The following is a 15,580-nucleotide window of genomic DNA, read 5'->3' on the forward strand; positions in this document are numbered from 1 at the left end:
CAAACAGTAGCAATTAATTCAAAATGTATCAAGTACTTTTATACTTAGCTAATATAAAAGTTTAACTTCAAATATAACAGAAAAATTATATTAAAATCATATATCGATATATCATGCTTTAAGGAATGCCATGCAAATACTATCTAGCACAAATCAAAATTTGAACAAAAGCTTCAGAATCAGAAATTTTAGAAGCTACAGGAGAAAGAAAACACATTCTTCACCAGAGACTATCTCAGCTATCACAAAGAAAGATATCAGCTTTATAGTGACTAGTTATATAGCAATCCTAAAACAAGTAATTAAAACATTGGGATAAAATGGGTTCCATTCCATGTAGTAAAACAAAAAACATAGTGTTAATCTAAAATAAAGCTTCCTACATAGCGATAAATTCAAAGTTGACACTGTTCCCAACAATGTGTCATTAGCACATGCCCAATGTCAAACAGCCAATTGCCAAATGGGCTTTTGAGTAGCTTCTACTTTAAAGAATTCATATCACCTCAGCAAACATACTTAAATCTGTAAAAATTAATGTTATGCCTCCCAAATAGAGCATACCATGCAAATAAGCTTAAACAAGCTGTTATTCCAATTTTGGAAAGCAATAACTTGATGTCCTACAGCTTGATTTTGAATCATATAATAATCTTTGCACTACCATGAGTTTATTTAGCATTTCTTCCTTCCAAGGATCCCCAAACAGTTTTCACAGCCACCACATTTTTCTTTATGTTAAATTAGAAAACAAATTATTCCCCTTACAGTTTACAAACAAGGAAAACCGGAGGTTAAACTGCATCCCTGAGGTCACATGGCTAAACAATAGAAAAAGTGGTCACAAATTTTGTTCCCAGTTTAGTTTCTCTTCTATTAAAGAGAGCGGTCTGTATTATACGTGTCTCCCTGAAAGTCAAACATTTATTAAATGTTAAGACTAGACATACCTAAATGAGTTAGCTGAATTTCTGGAAGGTTAAAAAGTATCATCCACAACTTTTGTTTGGCTGATGAGACCTCTGAGGGTGCCTGAAGGCTAGCACCAAAGCAGGCAGTTTGCTACTGTACACGCTGGCAAGGAGTCCTCACAGAAGGGATTAGGATCCTGACAGCTGCAGCTCAGAGCCTCCTGTTATACAACAATGAGTCTGTAACGCCCATGAATAAGGAGACCGAAGGACAGTAGGAATATTCCATGTGAGCGCCTCATAAAACACTCTTGCAAGTGACACCATTATTTGGGCAAAGTGATCTGTTTTTTAAATTCGGATGCCAAGAGTTATTTAATTCTCTTTAGTTATGACATTCTGAGACAGAGGTCACATACTTTTCATGTCACCTGTCTGGGTGCAAGTATCGTTTTTAGAATCAGACAACCACACCAGAATGTTTTGGAATGTGTACATCTGTGAATGCAGGAATCAAATTACCTGGATTCCTTCCTACTCAGAACAAGAAGGCTAAGGGTTATGTCCACCTGTTCACCTACACATGTGCATACATAGTAGCACCTGGGAGTACAAATAAATGTCCCGGTTCTCTGAAAATATCTTTTGAAAATTAAATTTATTGGAGTAACATTGGTTAATAATAGTTTTCAGGTGTACATTATAAATGCAACATCTGTGTGTACTCTATTGCATGCTCACCATCTGAAGTCGTTTCCTTCTGTTACCATATATTTGACCCCTTTTACTCATTAGCCCTCTCCCCACCCCCTTTCTTCTCTGGTAACCACTGTTCTGTTCTCTATGAGTGTTTTTATTTTGTTAGTTCATTTGTTACTTTTTGTTTTATGTTCCACAAGTAAAATCATACATTTTTGTCCTCTTCCATCTGATTTCATCATATGGTAGTTCTATTCTAAATTAAAATATCTTCAATGGCAAGTTATTATAAACAAATCAAGCAATGTTGTAAAGTTAAAAAACAGGAGTGTGAATACAGCTCCTAAGAAATACTTTATATACCATAATGTATACAAAGTTGGATTTAGATCATGCTAATATATTGAACAGGACTAGTGGTCTGAGAGCCCAATTTTAGTTATTCCTGGTCAAAAATCAGCTTGTAATTTTAGGCATGTAATGTTTCTTAGCTTCCTCATCTATAAAACAGGGCTATAAAAGGCACACAGTATATATTTGTGGGATGAATATGGTAGGTAAAAAGCATTCTGGCAATTGTGAATTCCAAAACAATGAAAACTTATTCATAAAGTTAATTATGGGCAGAAGACAAACTTTCTGGCTTTTTAAAACAAGAATAAAGTTTCATTTGGTGAGTAAAAATCACCTTTTTCATGGAGATATTTAAAAGATCATAAAATCTCATTGCTAGGTTTCTTGAGAGACAGAATACCTAAGTCAATAATCTAAACCAGCAATTTTTCAACCTTTTTCATCTCATGGCACAGATAAACTAATTACCAAAACCCTGTGAAACACTTAAATATATATATATTTTTGCACAAAAAAAAATATAGGTATAATTCACACCAAATGGCTGTTCTTGTATTGGCAGTAATCATTTTTCAATTTGTGCATCTAAGGGAAGAGGTCAGTGCCCCTGACTAAATAGTCAGGTATTGCATGTTTTAAAAATTCTTGCAGCAGCTCTGGCCAGCTGGTTCAGTGAATAGAGCATCGGCCCAGCATATGGATGTCCCAGGTTTGATACCCAGTCAGGCCACATAAGAGAAGTGACCATCTGCTTCTTTCCCCCTCCCTCTCCTGCTTCTCTCCCGCTTCCCCTCCCCAGCCCATGGCTCAGTTGGTTCCAGCATCAGCCCAGGCACTGAGGATGGTTCATTGGTTCAAGTGCATCAGCCTCAGGCACTAAAAATAGCTCATTGATTAGAGCATTGGCCTTAGACAAGGTTGCCAGGTGGATCCCAATCTGGGCACATACAGGAGTCTATCTCCCCTCTTCTCACTTAAAAAAATCTTGCAACACACAGGTTGAAAATTGATATTCTAAACTGATATGACAATGGTTATTTCAATTATACTGCACTGTTTAAAAAGTGCACAGAGACTTCTGCCTCCAGCTTTACATAGCTTATAGCTATGTTTATATTGACAGTTCGAAAAGCTTATTTTAAACACACATACACACACAAGAAGGCATCAGAGTTTCTCAGATAAGAATTCCATACTTTTGATGACTTATTGGTGTAAACACGCTGAAAAGCCAGAGAAGACAACATAGAAGGATGCTAGCAGTTTTGGGCAATTATACAGAACTAGGGAGACAAAAGAATAGTGTTTGGAGCCGGCAATGGAGCCGGGAATTGGGGTTTCAACATCCCAGAAAGGGACAGAAAAGTAAGCCTGACATGTCACTCAAGATATTTGCTCAGTAAGATGTTTAGGGCAAGAGACTTAATTTTGCAAGCATAAAGTGGGTAAAGCAAAGCAAAGCTCAAAGAAGGGGACACCTGGCTGTCAGCTGGTACCCCTCTAAAACTTTTTAGAAAATGAGGAGGGCATACTGAAAATGGAGTTCTACAAAGACCACGAACCAGCCTTGAATTCACTCACTTCTGATCAGTGAAGAGATCCCCCTCTCTACTGCCTGCCAGAGTATCTTCCTGAACATCTAGAGGAAGATCCAGAACATCTACAAATTTTAATATACAATGTCCAGCATTCAGTCAAAATTTACTAGCCATACCAAGAAAGAGACAAGAGAAACCCAAAGATAATCCAGATATTGGAGTTCTTTGGCACAGACTTCAAAGAAATGGTGATTATAATGTTGAAATATTGATTACCATTTCACTAGAGAACTGGAATCTATAAAAATGAGTCAAATAGAACTGAAAATACAATAAATGAAGTCAAGTGCTCAACAAATGAGCTCCTTTAACAGCAAATGTAGAGCTAACTAGTCAAAATATTCATGAGCTGATAGTTTTGTAATAACTTTATCCAATGGCCATCATCCCAACTAAGTTATAGGTATACCAACTTACCTTCAATAATGACAAATTTGCTTTGCTGCTGTTTGTTTTAAAACAGGCAATTTATTTTATGTTAAAACAGCACCTTGAATTTCAAGTTAGATTTGGGTTCAGGCTAGTGTTTTCTATTAGATAGGTGAATTTAGTAAAGCTGGTTAACATCTCTAAACTAGTTTCTTCCCTTGAAAAAGGATATTTCATGGTCACAGGGTTTAGAGGAAAAAAGGATATATCAAACTGTTTTATAAATACTGTAGATATGGCATAAGCTACTAATAGTCTTGCATATCACTTCTTCCCTTCTTCCTGCGTACATAGCCCAGGTAGAAACAACATTTTTCAATATTTCCAGTATATTCCAAAGAATATGCTCAGTTCAATGAAATGGGAGCAAAAGTGATTTTTCTAGTCACCATTAAGATAAGACATTCTGCTTGCCCTGGACTTTGGGTCTTTCCTCTTCCAGCAGGTAGAAATGCAGATGTAACAGTGATCGCTCAAGCAAGACAAGTTAATGGCTGAGCCTGACATGAATGACTCATGGTATGCAACTGCATTACCAGCTCAGATGGGCCAGACTGTTGAGTAGAAGATAAATAATGTTCCAGCTTATTCAGGCCATTCTATATGAACATTTCTGTCACAGCAGCTAAGCCTTCAAGTCAGCTATTACAGTGCAAAACAAATATAAATTACTGATCAAATGAAACAAAATTTCTTTAGCAAAACTACTATTTTTCTACCTACACATGCAGAAAACTCCCAAGAAAAATAGCTTTGAGGAATAACACAAAAAGTTAATTTTGCCCTCGTCCTCCAAGAGTATTTTGCTTCGAATACCTCGAGAAAAGCAGCATTAAAGGAGATTTGTGTTTATTTATGTGGAAGTTACTGTTGACTTTAGAAGGCTGCTAGAGAAGAGACTGACAGAAGCAGAACACATTTCAAATTAGAAAGGAATAAATAATGAGCAAAGAAAAACAGCAGCTGTATTCCAAATATTTGGGGAGTTGGGCTAAAAAGTAAATATAAATGAAAGTCTAGAGAAAACATCAAGGAGTCACTCAAAGATTGTTGAAAGATATTTACTTGTGTTTGGTTTTCATCGGTGAAGATTTTCAACTATTTGAAGACTGAAGGAAGGAAATCAGGAAAGATGGAAATACCAAAAGGCCAGAAGAGAAACAGACTTGGGAAGAGAGAATCCAAAAGCCAAAGAACTCCAGCTCAAAGTAATTGGTAATACTATCTCCAGCTCGTTCTTAGCTAAGCATCCAGAACTTTGGGAGTTGTGACTGAGAGGTCTCAGCAGGAGGAATCAAACTAACCTTGGCTGCACCACTCTGTTAACAATAACTAACCTCTGGAAGCCACTCCTTAAGTTAATGCACCTACACCTGTCAGTTACAGCCCTACCCCCACACACATTTACACAGAAGTCAGCTGGGGCGACCAGAGTAGTTTGAAGGCAAAACGTCACGGTGCGAGGTTCCCATACAGTGCCTGTTCACAGAGAAATCATGCGCCCCATTTACACCTCCTAGTCACAGCAGGCAGACTCCCGTCCGCTGCAGCAGAGAGGTTCCTCCCCTCCTGCTATCCTAAGTGAACCCTGAGGGAAAATGGGAAGCAACAGAGGACGAGACTGTATGTAGCTGGGTATAACTGCTCACTGTAATAAGAAATCAGGATACTTTTCTCCTCATCTAGGTTGGAAAGTCAGAGGGATGTGTACTGAGAGTGAGTACTGATCAATATATTATAAATCCTTTTTCCTTTTTTTTAAAATGTCACCAGAAAGCATCAAACATTGTACGATAACAGAAACATGAACAAAGCCCGTGAATACAAGGAAATATTCAATGAGGTAGAAAATAGAAGAAAAATGAAACATTGAAAAATAAATACATGTCAAGTTAAGAATCCATATTTAAAAACCACCCACTAAGTACAAAGACTGTGCGATATACTTATTTTATTATTTTATTTTACTATTTCCTCCCAACAAATTTATTACTATATATAAGTTGTACCAAATTATAGAGAATATAGGTTTAAACTAGGTTTTTCTCTTTCTTCTTGTGCTTCCCAGTTTCCGCCTTTTCTTCCCAAACACAGATCTGGCTGTCACCAGGACTGGTTTTGTTTTCTCTGTGTCATCGTCACTAGAGTTGCTTGTAGTGGTACCTTCGTCCCTTAGAGGATCATCAGGTTTCACTGTGTTCTGCAAATCTGAAGAGCCGACTTTTGCCTCTGCAGATGCTTTTTGCTGCTGCACCCTCTTTAGAGATAAACACTCAGCATCCTCACTTGAGGACGCATCAGATGACTGCGAGAGGTAGGCTTCCCCAAAAAACCCACCACCTTCGCGTTCTCCTTTAGAATCTGAAATCCTCATCCTCTTCTGGCTTGATGACTCTTTCCATTCATTTACTGTGCTTCTCTTCTGGGTCGTACCTTTTGCCTTATCAGAGAACTCAAATTCTTTCTCCATGGCAACAGAAACTGCTTCTATTTCACTGGCCTCTCTCTCTTTTCTCAGCATACATGTCACAGCTCTGTTAAGTCTCTGGCTCTTAATACCCTTAGCATCTTGTTTCTCCTGTTGAGCTAATCTAAAGAAACAATCAATTCGGAGCTGGGTCTAAAAAATAAAATAAAATAATAACAAATCAGACAAGTTTCTAAAGCAAATCTGAGAGTTCTACCTTGATCACTAGCACTAAAGGGCCCTTTCAGAGAATACTAATTCATTATCTCAAATGCCATCCTCTCTAATTGAATCACTGACAGAAAACTTGACTTTTTATACTTAATTAAGCATTTGTACCACCTTTTGCAACTAACTCCTCTGTCCACATCTCAAATAAGAAATCCCTTCCTAGGCCTTCAAAAAAACATCAACAATTTATAATAGCCAAATATGTCATTTTCTTTTGGAGGAACAAATTTCACGAGGTTTATTCCTAAATTCTACTATCTCCTTCTTCTGAAAATATTACCATGACAAAACCTTTTAGAGGCAAATTCACAGTCACAAAAATATTCATGCCTTTTGATCAGTAAGTTGATCTTAAAAATTCACATTTGGGAAAGTTATATGCCTAATGAGCATCACAACATTACTGATGAAAAACTAAATGAACTGAACATATTAAGTTAAATCTCTTTGATAAAATGTAATCTGGTCATTTGCTATGATGAAAATTAGGCAATACACAGAAAAAAAATACATTAATAGGTGGGGTTTAGATATACTAAATTGCATTTATGATAAATATATGTAGAAAAGAAAGGGAATTATAAAAAACTAAATGTTAACATCTATATTAGAAGTAGATAATAAGTAATTTTAGTTCATTTATTAACTTCTAATTTTAAAGATATGAACTTATATTAACTTCCACATGAAAAGAGGAAAATGTATTACAACAGAATTTATCTTAAATTAGGTAAGAATCAGTCACTAAGCCAACAGCCTCTTTGTCTGCTGGTGTACAATGTTTACAGCACAGAAAGTCATCCAATAAGCCATGGGAAACACTTTCTAGAAATGCTGTCTCAGTTTTAGGTATTTTCAAACTTTATTGAACGTAAGGGAAAAGGATTTAACTTAAATATATATCTTACAGAATATGGCCTCATTTCTACATGTACGGTTTACCTGTATGTATGTTTTGTGCATTGTCTCTGGGGTGGGAGAATGTTTCTGTATGGGTAAGAACATACTCATGTATAAAAAGGTCCTCATATATAGGGGAACTGAGGACCACACAAAGGCCTTTTTTCTCCTCAAAAATCTTTCCTGGCCCTGGCCGGTTGGCTCAGTGGTAGAGCGTCGGCCTGGCATGCGGGAGTCCCGGGATCAATTCCTGGTCAGGGCACACAGGAGAAGCGCCCATCTGCTTCTCCACCCCTCCCCCTCTCCTTATTCTCTGTGTCTCTCTTCCCTTCCCGCAGCCAAGGTTCCATTGGAGCAAAGTTTGCCCAGGCGCTGAGGATGGCTCTGTGGCCTTTGCCTCAGGCACTAGAATGGCTCTGATTAGGGCAGAGCATCGCCCCCTGGTGGGCAAGCCGGGTGGATCCCGGTCGGGCACATGCGGGTGTCTGTCTGACTGCCTCCCCGTTTCCAACTTTGGTAAAAAAAAAAAAAAAAAATCTTTCCTGTCAATATATTATAGTGACCAAACTTCTACCTTTGGTGATTCCTCCATAGAATTAAAGAACATTAAGACATTAATGATCAGAATTGCTTTGGACTGTTAAAAATAAAAATAGTGCTAAAGAATAAAATACTTAATTATAAACACCTCAGTGTGCAATTCATTATTAGACTGTTTTTCAAAGTCAGAAAGAATCAAAGGGACACCAAAGTCCAGTCCTATGGGTGACCTTAGAAATGAAAACAATGTCCAATTTCTCTTTTTGTGTTTTCTTCTGTTCTCATTTAATCATTTAAAAACATGTTACCTGCCCTAAACAAAAAACAGTAACTCTTCATCCTGAACTTAGGAAAAGAGCTACCATGATTACCTGCTGGGTGTTCAGTTGCTTCAACACCGGAAACAGAGACTCGTCTGTCTTTGTTCTGTTCCAGCCAAAATACCGTTGACAAAACATGCAGGCAGTTAAGACTTTTACACATTTCTAAAGATATTAAAACAAGTGATATATACAAAGGCCCAAAATACCCATCCTTGATTCAATTCCCATAGCTCCAAAGATTTTCATATTTATAAAATTAAAAGTGGTAAAAGTAACAAATTACTCCAACATAATCATCTAGCATTATTTTCTTTTCAATATCCTTTAAGATAAAACATATCCAACTCTTATTTTAGGACATCAAACACTCGTAACTATGAAAAAAATGTTAACCTAGAATAAAAACAAGTTGCAGATGATATCCATACTTCTTTGAAATAAAAAAATTGCAATTAGGTTAATTCTATTGTAAACTTTAAAATATCTAATCAAATGATTATTTAAACATGCAGAAATGCCCTGGCCAGATAGCTTAGTTGACTAGAGCATCAGCCATATACATAAAGGTTGTGGGTTCTATCCCCGTTCAGGGCACATATGGGAACAAATGTTTCCCTCTCTCTTTATCTCTCTCTCACTTTTCCTTCCTCTCTCTCTAAAAATCAATAAAATACATTTTAAAATAAATATGCAAAAAGAACATCAGTAATAAAAAAACTCTTTTCATTCTTTCAGAATACTTAAGTATGTGATTATATCTATGAGCACTATTACTAGTTATTTCAAATAAAGATACTCTTTAAAACTAAGGATATTATTTATAATAGTTAAAATGTGAAAGCTACCCAAGTGTCCAAATGTGATATATATATATATACACACACACAGGAGAATATTTTTCGGCCTTAAATAAAAAAATTCTGGCCTGACCAGGTGGTGGCGCAGTGGATAGAGCATCAGACTGGGATGCAGAGGACCCAGATTCGAAAGTCTGAGGTCACCAGCTTGAGCCCGGGCTCACCAGCTTGAGCTCAGGATTGCTGACTTGAGCATGGGATCAGACATGACCCCACAGTCTCTGGCTTGAGCCCAAGGTCACTGGTTTGAGCAAAGGGTTACTCGGTCTGCTGTAGTCCCCTGGTCAAGGCACATTGAGAAAGCAGTCAATGAACAACTAAGGAGCTGCTATGAAGAACTGATGCTTCTCATCTCTCTCCCTTCTGTCTCTCTGTCCCTATCTGTCTATGTTTGTCACACATACAAAAAAATTCTGATACATGCTACAACAGGGATGATCCTTGAGGACACTGTGCTCAGTGAAATAAGCCCGACACAAAAAAACCAAAGCTGTATGATTCCACTTATATGAGGTACTTAAAATGGTCAAAATCAAAGAGACAATGGAGAATGGCAATGGCCAGGGACTGAGGCCAAGGGGACTGGGGAGTTATTGTTTAATGGGTCTAGAGTTTCAGTTCTACAAAATGAAAAAAGTAATGGAGATGGATGGTGCTGATAGTTGCACAACAATCTGAATGCTTTAATACCACTGAACTGTACATTTAAAATGGTTAAGAATGTTAATTTTATGTGCATTTTAACACACACACACACACACACACACACACACAAACTTGGAAAAAGAATCTAAAAGAAATGTCTCACACAAATAGAATATTAAGAAAATCCAAATTCATGATCCATAAATTTTAAATCAAAACACTATTTGGCTTAACATTCCTTTACGTTTTAAGTTAAAGGATATTCTCTGATTCTGTCGAGATCAGGTCTCCCCCACAGAAACGAGCCCTTGGAGTCGTCCACCACAGGCCTGAGGTAAGCCTCTGCAACAGCAGGGTTAGGAAAGCCGGCTACCAGCTGCAACTTTCGTAACTTTTTTTTCACTTTGGTGTCATAAGGATTAGGTCTTATCTTCTTATCCTTTTGAGCTTCATGCCACCACTCTCTATAAGGCAAAGGAAACGAGTCTTTATAAATAAGCAATAAGACATTGTAGTAGATGCACTATAGATAAAGAGCTAAACTTAAAGTCAGGAGACAAAACTCAATTTCTAATTTCAAAACAAATCCTACAACCTACAGAATTCAAATGTTATTATCTCTAGTGCTATTAACCACAATATATAATGAATGTAAACAATAATTAAGATTACTCTGTAATTGGCACTGTGTTAAATGTTCATGTCCAATCACCATATGAGCACGAGCCTATCACTGTCCTCACCTCACAAATGAGGAAACTGAACTCAAACAGAAGTCACTTACTCCAGATTTCCCAGCTGGGGTGGGTACAATCAGACCCTGGCAATCTCCTTCAAGAGCCCATACTCATAAAAGTCTCAATTTCTTTGGGTCTCTTTTTCATACATAAAATGGAAATAATACCTGTGTTATTTAGCTACAATAATGGACTCAAGAACATTTAATAAAATATAAAAATGCCAAGAACATTTTAAATTTTAAAAATGCAGAATGTAATTCTACAAAGAATATGATGTCAATTTTGTTGGGAAGAAAAAGTAAATCGAGATATTTAACCAACATTATTTCACTGTGTGCTAGATGTTCTAAAGCAAGAATACAGCTGTCATTTTCTTCTTTATATATTTTTTTTCATTTTTCCATTATGAACATCAATTATTATGGCAAGTTAAAGCTAACCACACATTCATTCTCTTCTCCCTTCAAGAAGCAGAGTCCGGCCCTGGCCAGTGACTCAGTGGATAGAGCACTGGCCCGGCGTATGGACGTTCTGTGTTCAATTCCCGGTCAGGGCACACAGGAGAAATGACCATCTGCTTCTCCTCCTCCCTCTCCCACTTCTCTGCCTCCTCCCCTCCCACAGCCAGTGGCTCATGTGGTTTGAGTGTGGCGCCGGAAGCTGAGGACAGCTCTGCCGGAGTGCTTCAGCTTCAGGCACAAATATAACTCAGTACTCGAGTACTGGCCCCAGAAGGGGTTGCGGGCTGGATCCGGTTGGGGTGCATGTGGGAGTCTACCTCACTATCTCCCATCTTCACAGCTAATAAATAAATAAGTAATTTAAAAAAAGAAAGAAGCGGAGCCCACATCCCCTACCCTGGATCCAGGCAGGCTCTGTGACTGCAGAAGTCATACTATGCCCACCCTCAGGGACTACAATTTCCACATCCTGTCTCTTGGGTAATCTGCCCAGGAAGCAGCCAACATGCTCTAAGGAAGACCCAGCTTGTAAAGAGGTCCAGATAGAGAGGGTTCAAGTCAACAGCCCAGCCATGCCTGAGCTGCTGGGTGAGATAACCACTTGCCAGCCATGTGTGTGTCACCTCAAGTGAATCCTCTAGTCCAGGTGAGCTGTCCCCTAACGTACACAAAACAAAGATGACACATCCAGACACAGCCTAACCAGACTGCAGATTCATGAGCAAAACCAATGACAGCTGCTATTTAAAGGTGGTTTATACTGAGGCAACAGGTGTTCAGAAGACTTTATACAAGTTTAGTCTTATCAGTGGTGGCACAATGGATAAAGCGTTGACCTGGGACGCTGAAGTCCCAGGTTCAAAACCCCGAGATCACCAGCTTGAGCGAGGACTCATCTGACTTGAGCACAGGCTCACCAGCTTAAGCATGGGTTTGCTGGCTTGAGCATGGGATCATAGATATGACCCCATGCTCATTGGTTTGAGCCCAATGGTCACTGGCCTGAAACCCATGGTTGCTGGCTTGAAACCCAAGGTCATTGGCTTCAGCAAGGGGTGACTGGCTCAGCTGGAGCCCCCTGGTCAAGGTACATATGAGAAGTAATCAGTGAACAACTAAGGTGCCACAACTACAAGTTGATGCTTCTCATCTCTCTCCTTTCCCGTTGGCCTGCCTGTCTGCCTCTCTCTCTAGCAAAAAAATAAAAAGAATTTACACAATTTTCTAAAATGAATTGTATAAAAAGTTAAAACATAAATATAGTCCTCACCAATCTATGCATTCAAAAGAACCTAAAAAAGCTCTAAATCTCATGTTCTGATGCTTCACATACTTATCAATGTTAGCAAGTCAGATTTGTTGGCTCAGCCACTGGTTCACATCTCTGATGCAGGAGGGCCATCTAGCGCTAAAAAAGGCTAACTACAGGCTTCACTGTCAGATCAAAAGGAAAAAAAGACCTTTCTTCATCAGTTTTACAATACTGTTTCCAAAGAGTGCACTAAAAAGATACCTATATTTCTCCCCTACTCTGTTGGAATTTCATCTCAAACAGTCATCATAATTGTCAGCTAGGAGGATCATCACTACATGCTGTGAGCTCTTCGAACCAAAAGAATCACACCTCCTTAAAGCAAGAGGGCCAGACACAACATAAATCAAAGACGAAAGATGGCACCTGCCAATCAGCTGAGGTGTGGGGAGCACAAAAGGGATGGGGAGCACTGGTGATAAAATGGAGAGATTTGTACCCTGTCCAAGTCAGGGTGGAATCACTATTCTCTACCCCAGCTGTTTGGGGGCTTATTTGGAATGTGGAGCCAGTGTTTTCATATTTCATTTTCCTTCAAGAGAATCTAAAATTTTCTGTGAAATCTCCCCAAACTTAAATGTTGGTAGCCAATTCAAAATTACAGAAGAGCACACTGTGTGCCATGCCGAGCACATCTGGGTGAGTTCGGCTGGCATGGCAGAGGCACTCTGCTTTCCAGGGGGAGAATGCTCGCCAGCGCCGGTGGGAAGGTGAAGGGGGCTCAATGCCACTCTCCCACTGCTTCTCTGGCTCTCTGCGGCTGCGGCTGTCGGGCCCCCGGACCCACGCCCTGCACAGGCTGCCCCGTCTGCACTGAGGAGCTGGAAGACCAAAGGCAGAAATTGCTAAAGCCGACTCTAAAATATGGACCATTTCACTGGCAATGAACAAGCAAAAACTGTTGAAAGAAAAAAAAATGGCATAAACAGGCTAGGCACTGAATCAGAAATGCAAATTGTCAATAAACATGAAAAAACTTCACTCTCACTAATAAGTAGGACACCAAAATGGTAAGTTATGTATCATTTTCAATTGTTCTAAAATAATAATCAGATAAGAACCGAAAGATAAGAACACTCAAACAATTTTTGCTTATACTTTAAAAAAAAAAGGCATTTGATTAATTATTATACCTCACAAGACTAGTATGGAGTCATTAAAAACAGTATGACAGAAATCTATTCATTAATGATATGCCTTGTTCTATCACCAAAAGAGGTACAGATAACATAAAAAGTATGTAACATTATCCCATTCTTGTGAAAAACCTAAATACACACTTACACGAATGTGTATGTGTGTTTTATGTACGTGAGCATACAGCTGACCTTTGAACCATGCGGAGGTTAGTGGCACTAATCCCAACACATCAAAAATCCACATATAAATTTTGACTCCTCGAAAACTTAAATACATTTGTTCCTCTGGATATAAGGGGAACTAGTTCCAAGGTCTTCCGTGGATACCAAAGTCCGTGGATGCATAAGTCCTTTATATAAAACGGCATCTACAAGTTCCCAAATAAACAGATAAAAAATAGTTTTCAATCTATGGTTCGTTGAATCCACAGATAGTAGACCTAGAATATAGATCAACTGTATAGTTATTGAAAATGACCTACATATAAGTTGATCAATGCATTTCAAACCTGTGTTGTTCAAATCAAATGTGTATGTGTGTATAAAATGTATAATTTAACTGTACAAAGTTAAAATTACATAAACTAAAATGTTAGCTGTAGTCTTTTTAATCCACATTTTATTATTTTTCTATTATGTATTAATTATCTATACAAAAAAGTTATTTGTAGTTTTCCAAGTTATTTAAACACCACGACCTACAAGCTACCTAATAACTTATGTCCAGCACATACATTTCCTCAACAATAAAATTATGGAAAGAGATATGAAGAAAGCATAAAGTAAAATACAGCAATATGTGTGCTAAGGCTGGAGGACAGAAATCATTAAAACAATTTTGTATTTAAGTTTTCATTCTAATCACTGATTCTTCAGACCAGAACAATTCAGAATTTTTCAAACAGGATATACAACTGGAGAGAACACTAAAAAAGAATCATTAAATCATCTGCTGCCAAATAGTATTTGATAGGTTAGAAGATGCTGTCACAATCTCATGAACAGACTGAAAGTCACTGAACTGTGCACTTTAAATAAGTGAAATATATGGTATGTGAATTATACTTCAATTTTTATAAAAGATGCCATCAAGGGACAACCTTAAGAAGGCGCTACTTTCACAGACATACTCATAACTACCACCATCTCAGAACCTCCAAAATTGAAGTGTACCCCAAATGTGGGACAACTCTAGATTCTGCGCAGACTGCATCCCACCACTGAATGCATCTCTGTTCTCATGCAGTGAGAAGAAGGAGCAGTGCCTAATGGAAATTTCCTGGCACTGTATTTCCATGTCCCTGTCTGACCAACCTCTTTCAGAACAATCAACAAACAGAATACAAGTATGTGTTTCTTTCTGTCACCCCCAAGAGCATGGGAGCTGCTTGATGGTATGGCCTATAATTTAGTCATCTTTCCTAGCCCAGCCTAGCACCGTGTCTGGCACAAAGCAGCTACTCAATTAATAATTGAGTAAATGAAGCAGCAACTTCTACACACTTAGTAAATCCCACAGGACTGGGTTTGTACCCTTGTATTAGGATAAACCTGGCAACATACACAAAAAAAATGGTCTCTAATTTCATCAGAATTCTAGAGAAAGGGAAATACACTTTAGCAACCCCAACAACACCTCCTCCAGTTTTTCTAATGAACAACGACTTGTAATAATTCATGGTGTAATAATAGTTTTGTTTGTTAATTGGGGTTTTATATGAACCCAAGAAATTAAGAAATTAAGAAAGAATTTATGGCCCTGGCTGGTTGGTTCAGTGGTAGAGCATTGGCTGGTGGATGTGTGAATGTCCCGAATTCTGTTACCAGTCAGGACACACAGAAGAGGCAACCATCTGCTTCTCCACCCTTACCCCCTTACTCTTTCTCTCTCTCTCTTTCTCTCCTCCCCTCCCACATCCATGGCTTGATTGTTTCCAGTGAGTTGGCCCCCAGTGGCTCTGTGGGGCCTCTGCC

The 15,580-nt window shown here is 38.4% G+C and overlaps 1 protein-coding gene across 2 annotated transcripts in view; it reads right to left on the reverse strand.

Annotated features, from left to right (window-relative positions):
- Nucleotides 1-5,927: 5,927 nt before the first annotated feature.
- The window catches only part of BIVM (basic, immunoglobulin-like variable motif containing), an 84,059-nt gene continuing 74,406 nt past the window's right edge, over nt 5,928-15,580 (reverse strand). For both annotated transcript variants that reach the window (XM_066380598.1, XM_066380584.1), the window contains 3 exons: nt 10,218-10,418; nt 8,501-8,585; nt 5,928-6,611 (listed from right to left, as the gene is read on the reverse strand). In XM_066380598.1, the coding sequence (XP_066236695.1) occupies nt 6,027-6,611; nt 8,501-8,585; nt 10,218-10,418 (871 nt within the window). In that variant the 3' untranslated portion in view covers nt 5,928-6,026. The remainder of the gene's footprint in view (nt 6,612-8,500; nt 8,586-10,217; nt 10,419-15,580) is intronic.

Source organism: Saccopteryx leptura, chromosome 4, assembly GCF_036850995.1.
Source record: "Saccopteryx leptura isolate mSacLep1 chromosome 4, mSacLep1_pri_phased_curated, whole genome shotgun sequence".
NCBI lineage: Eukaryota > Metazoa > Chordata > Mammalia > Chiroptera > Emballonuridae > Saccopteryx > Saccopteryx leptura.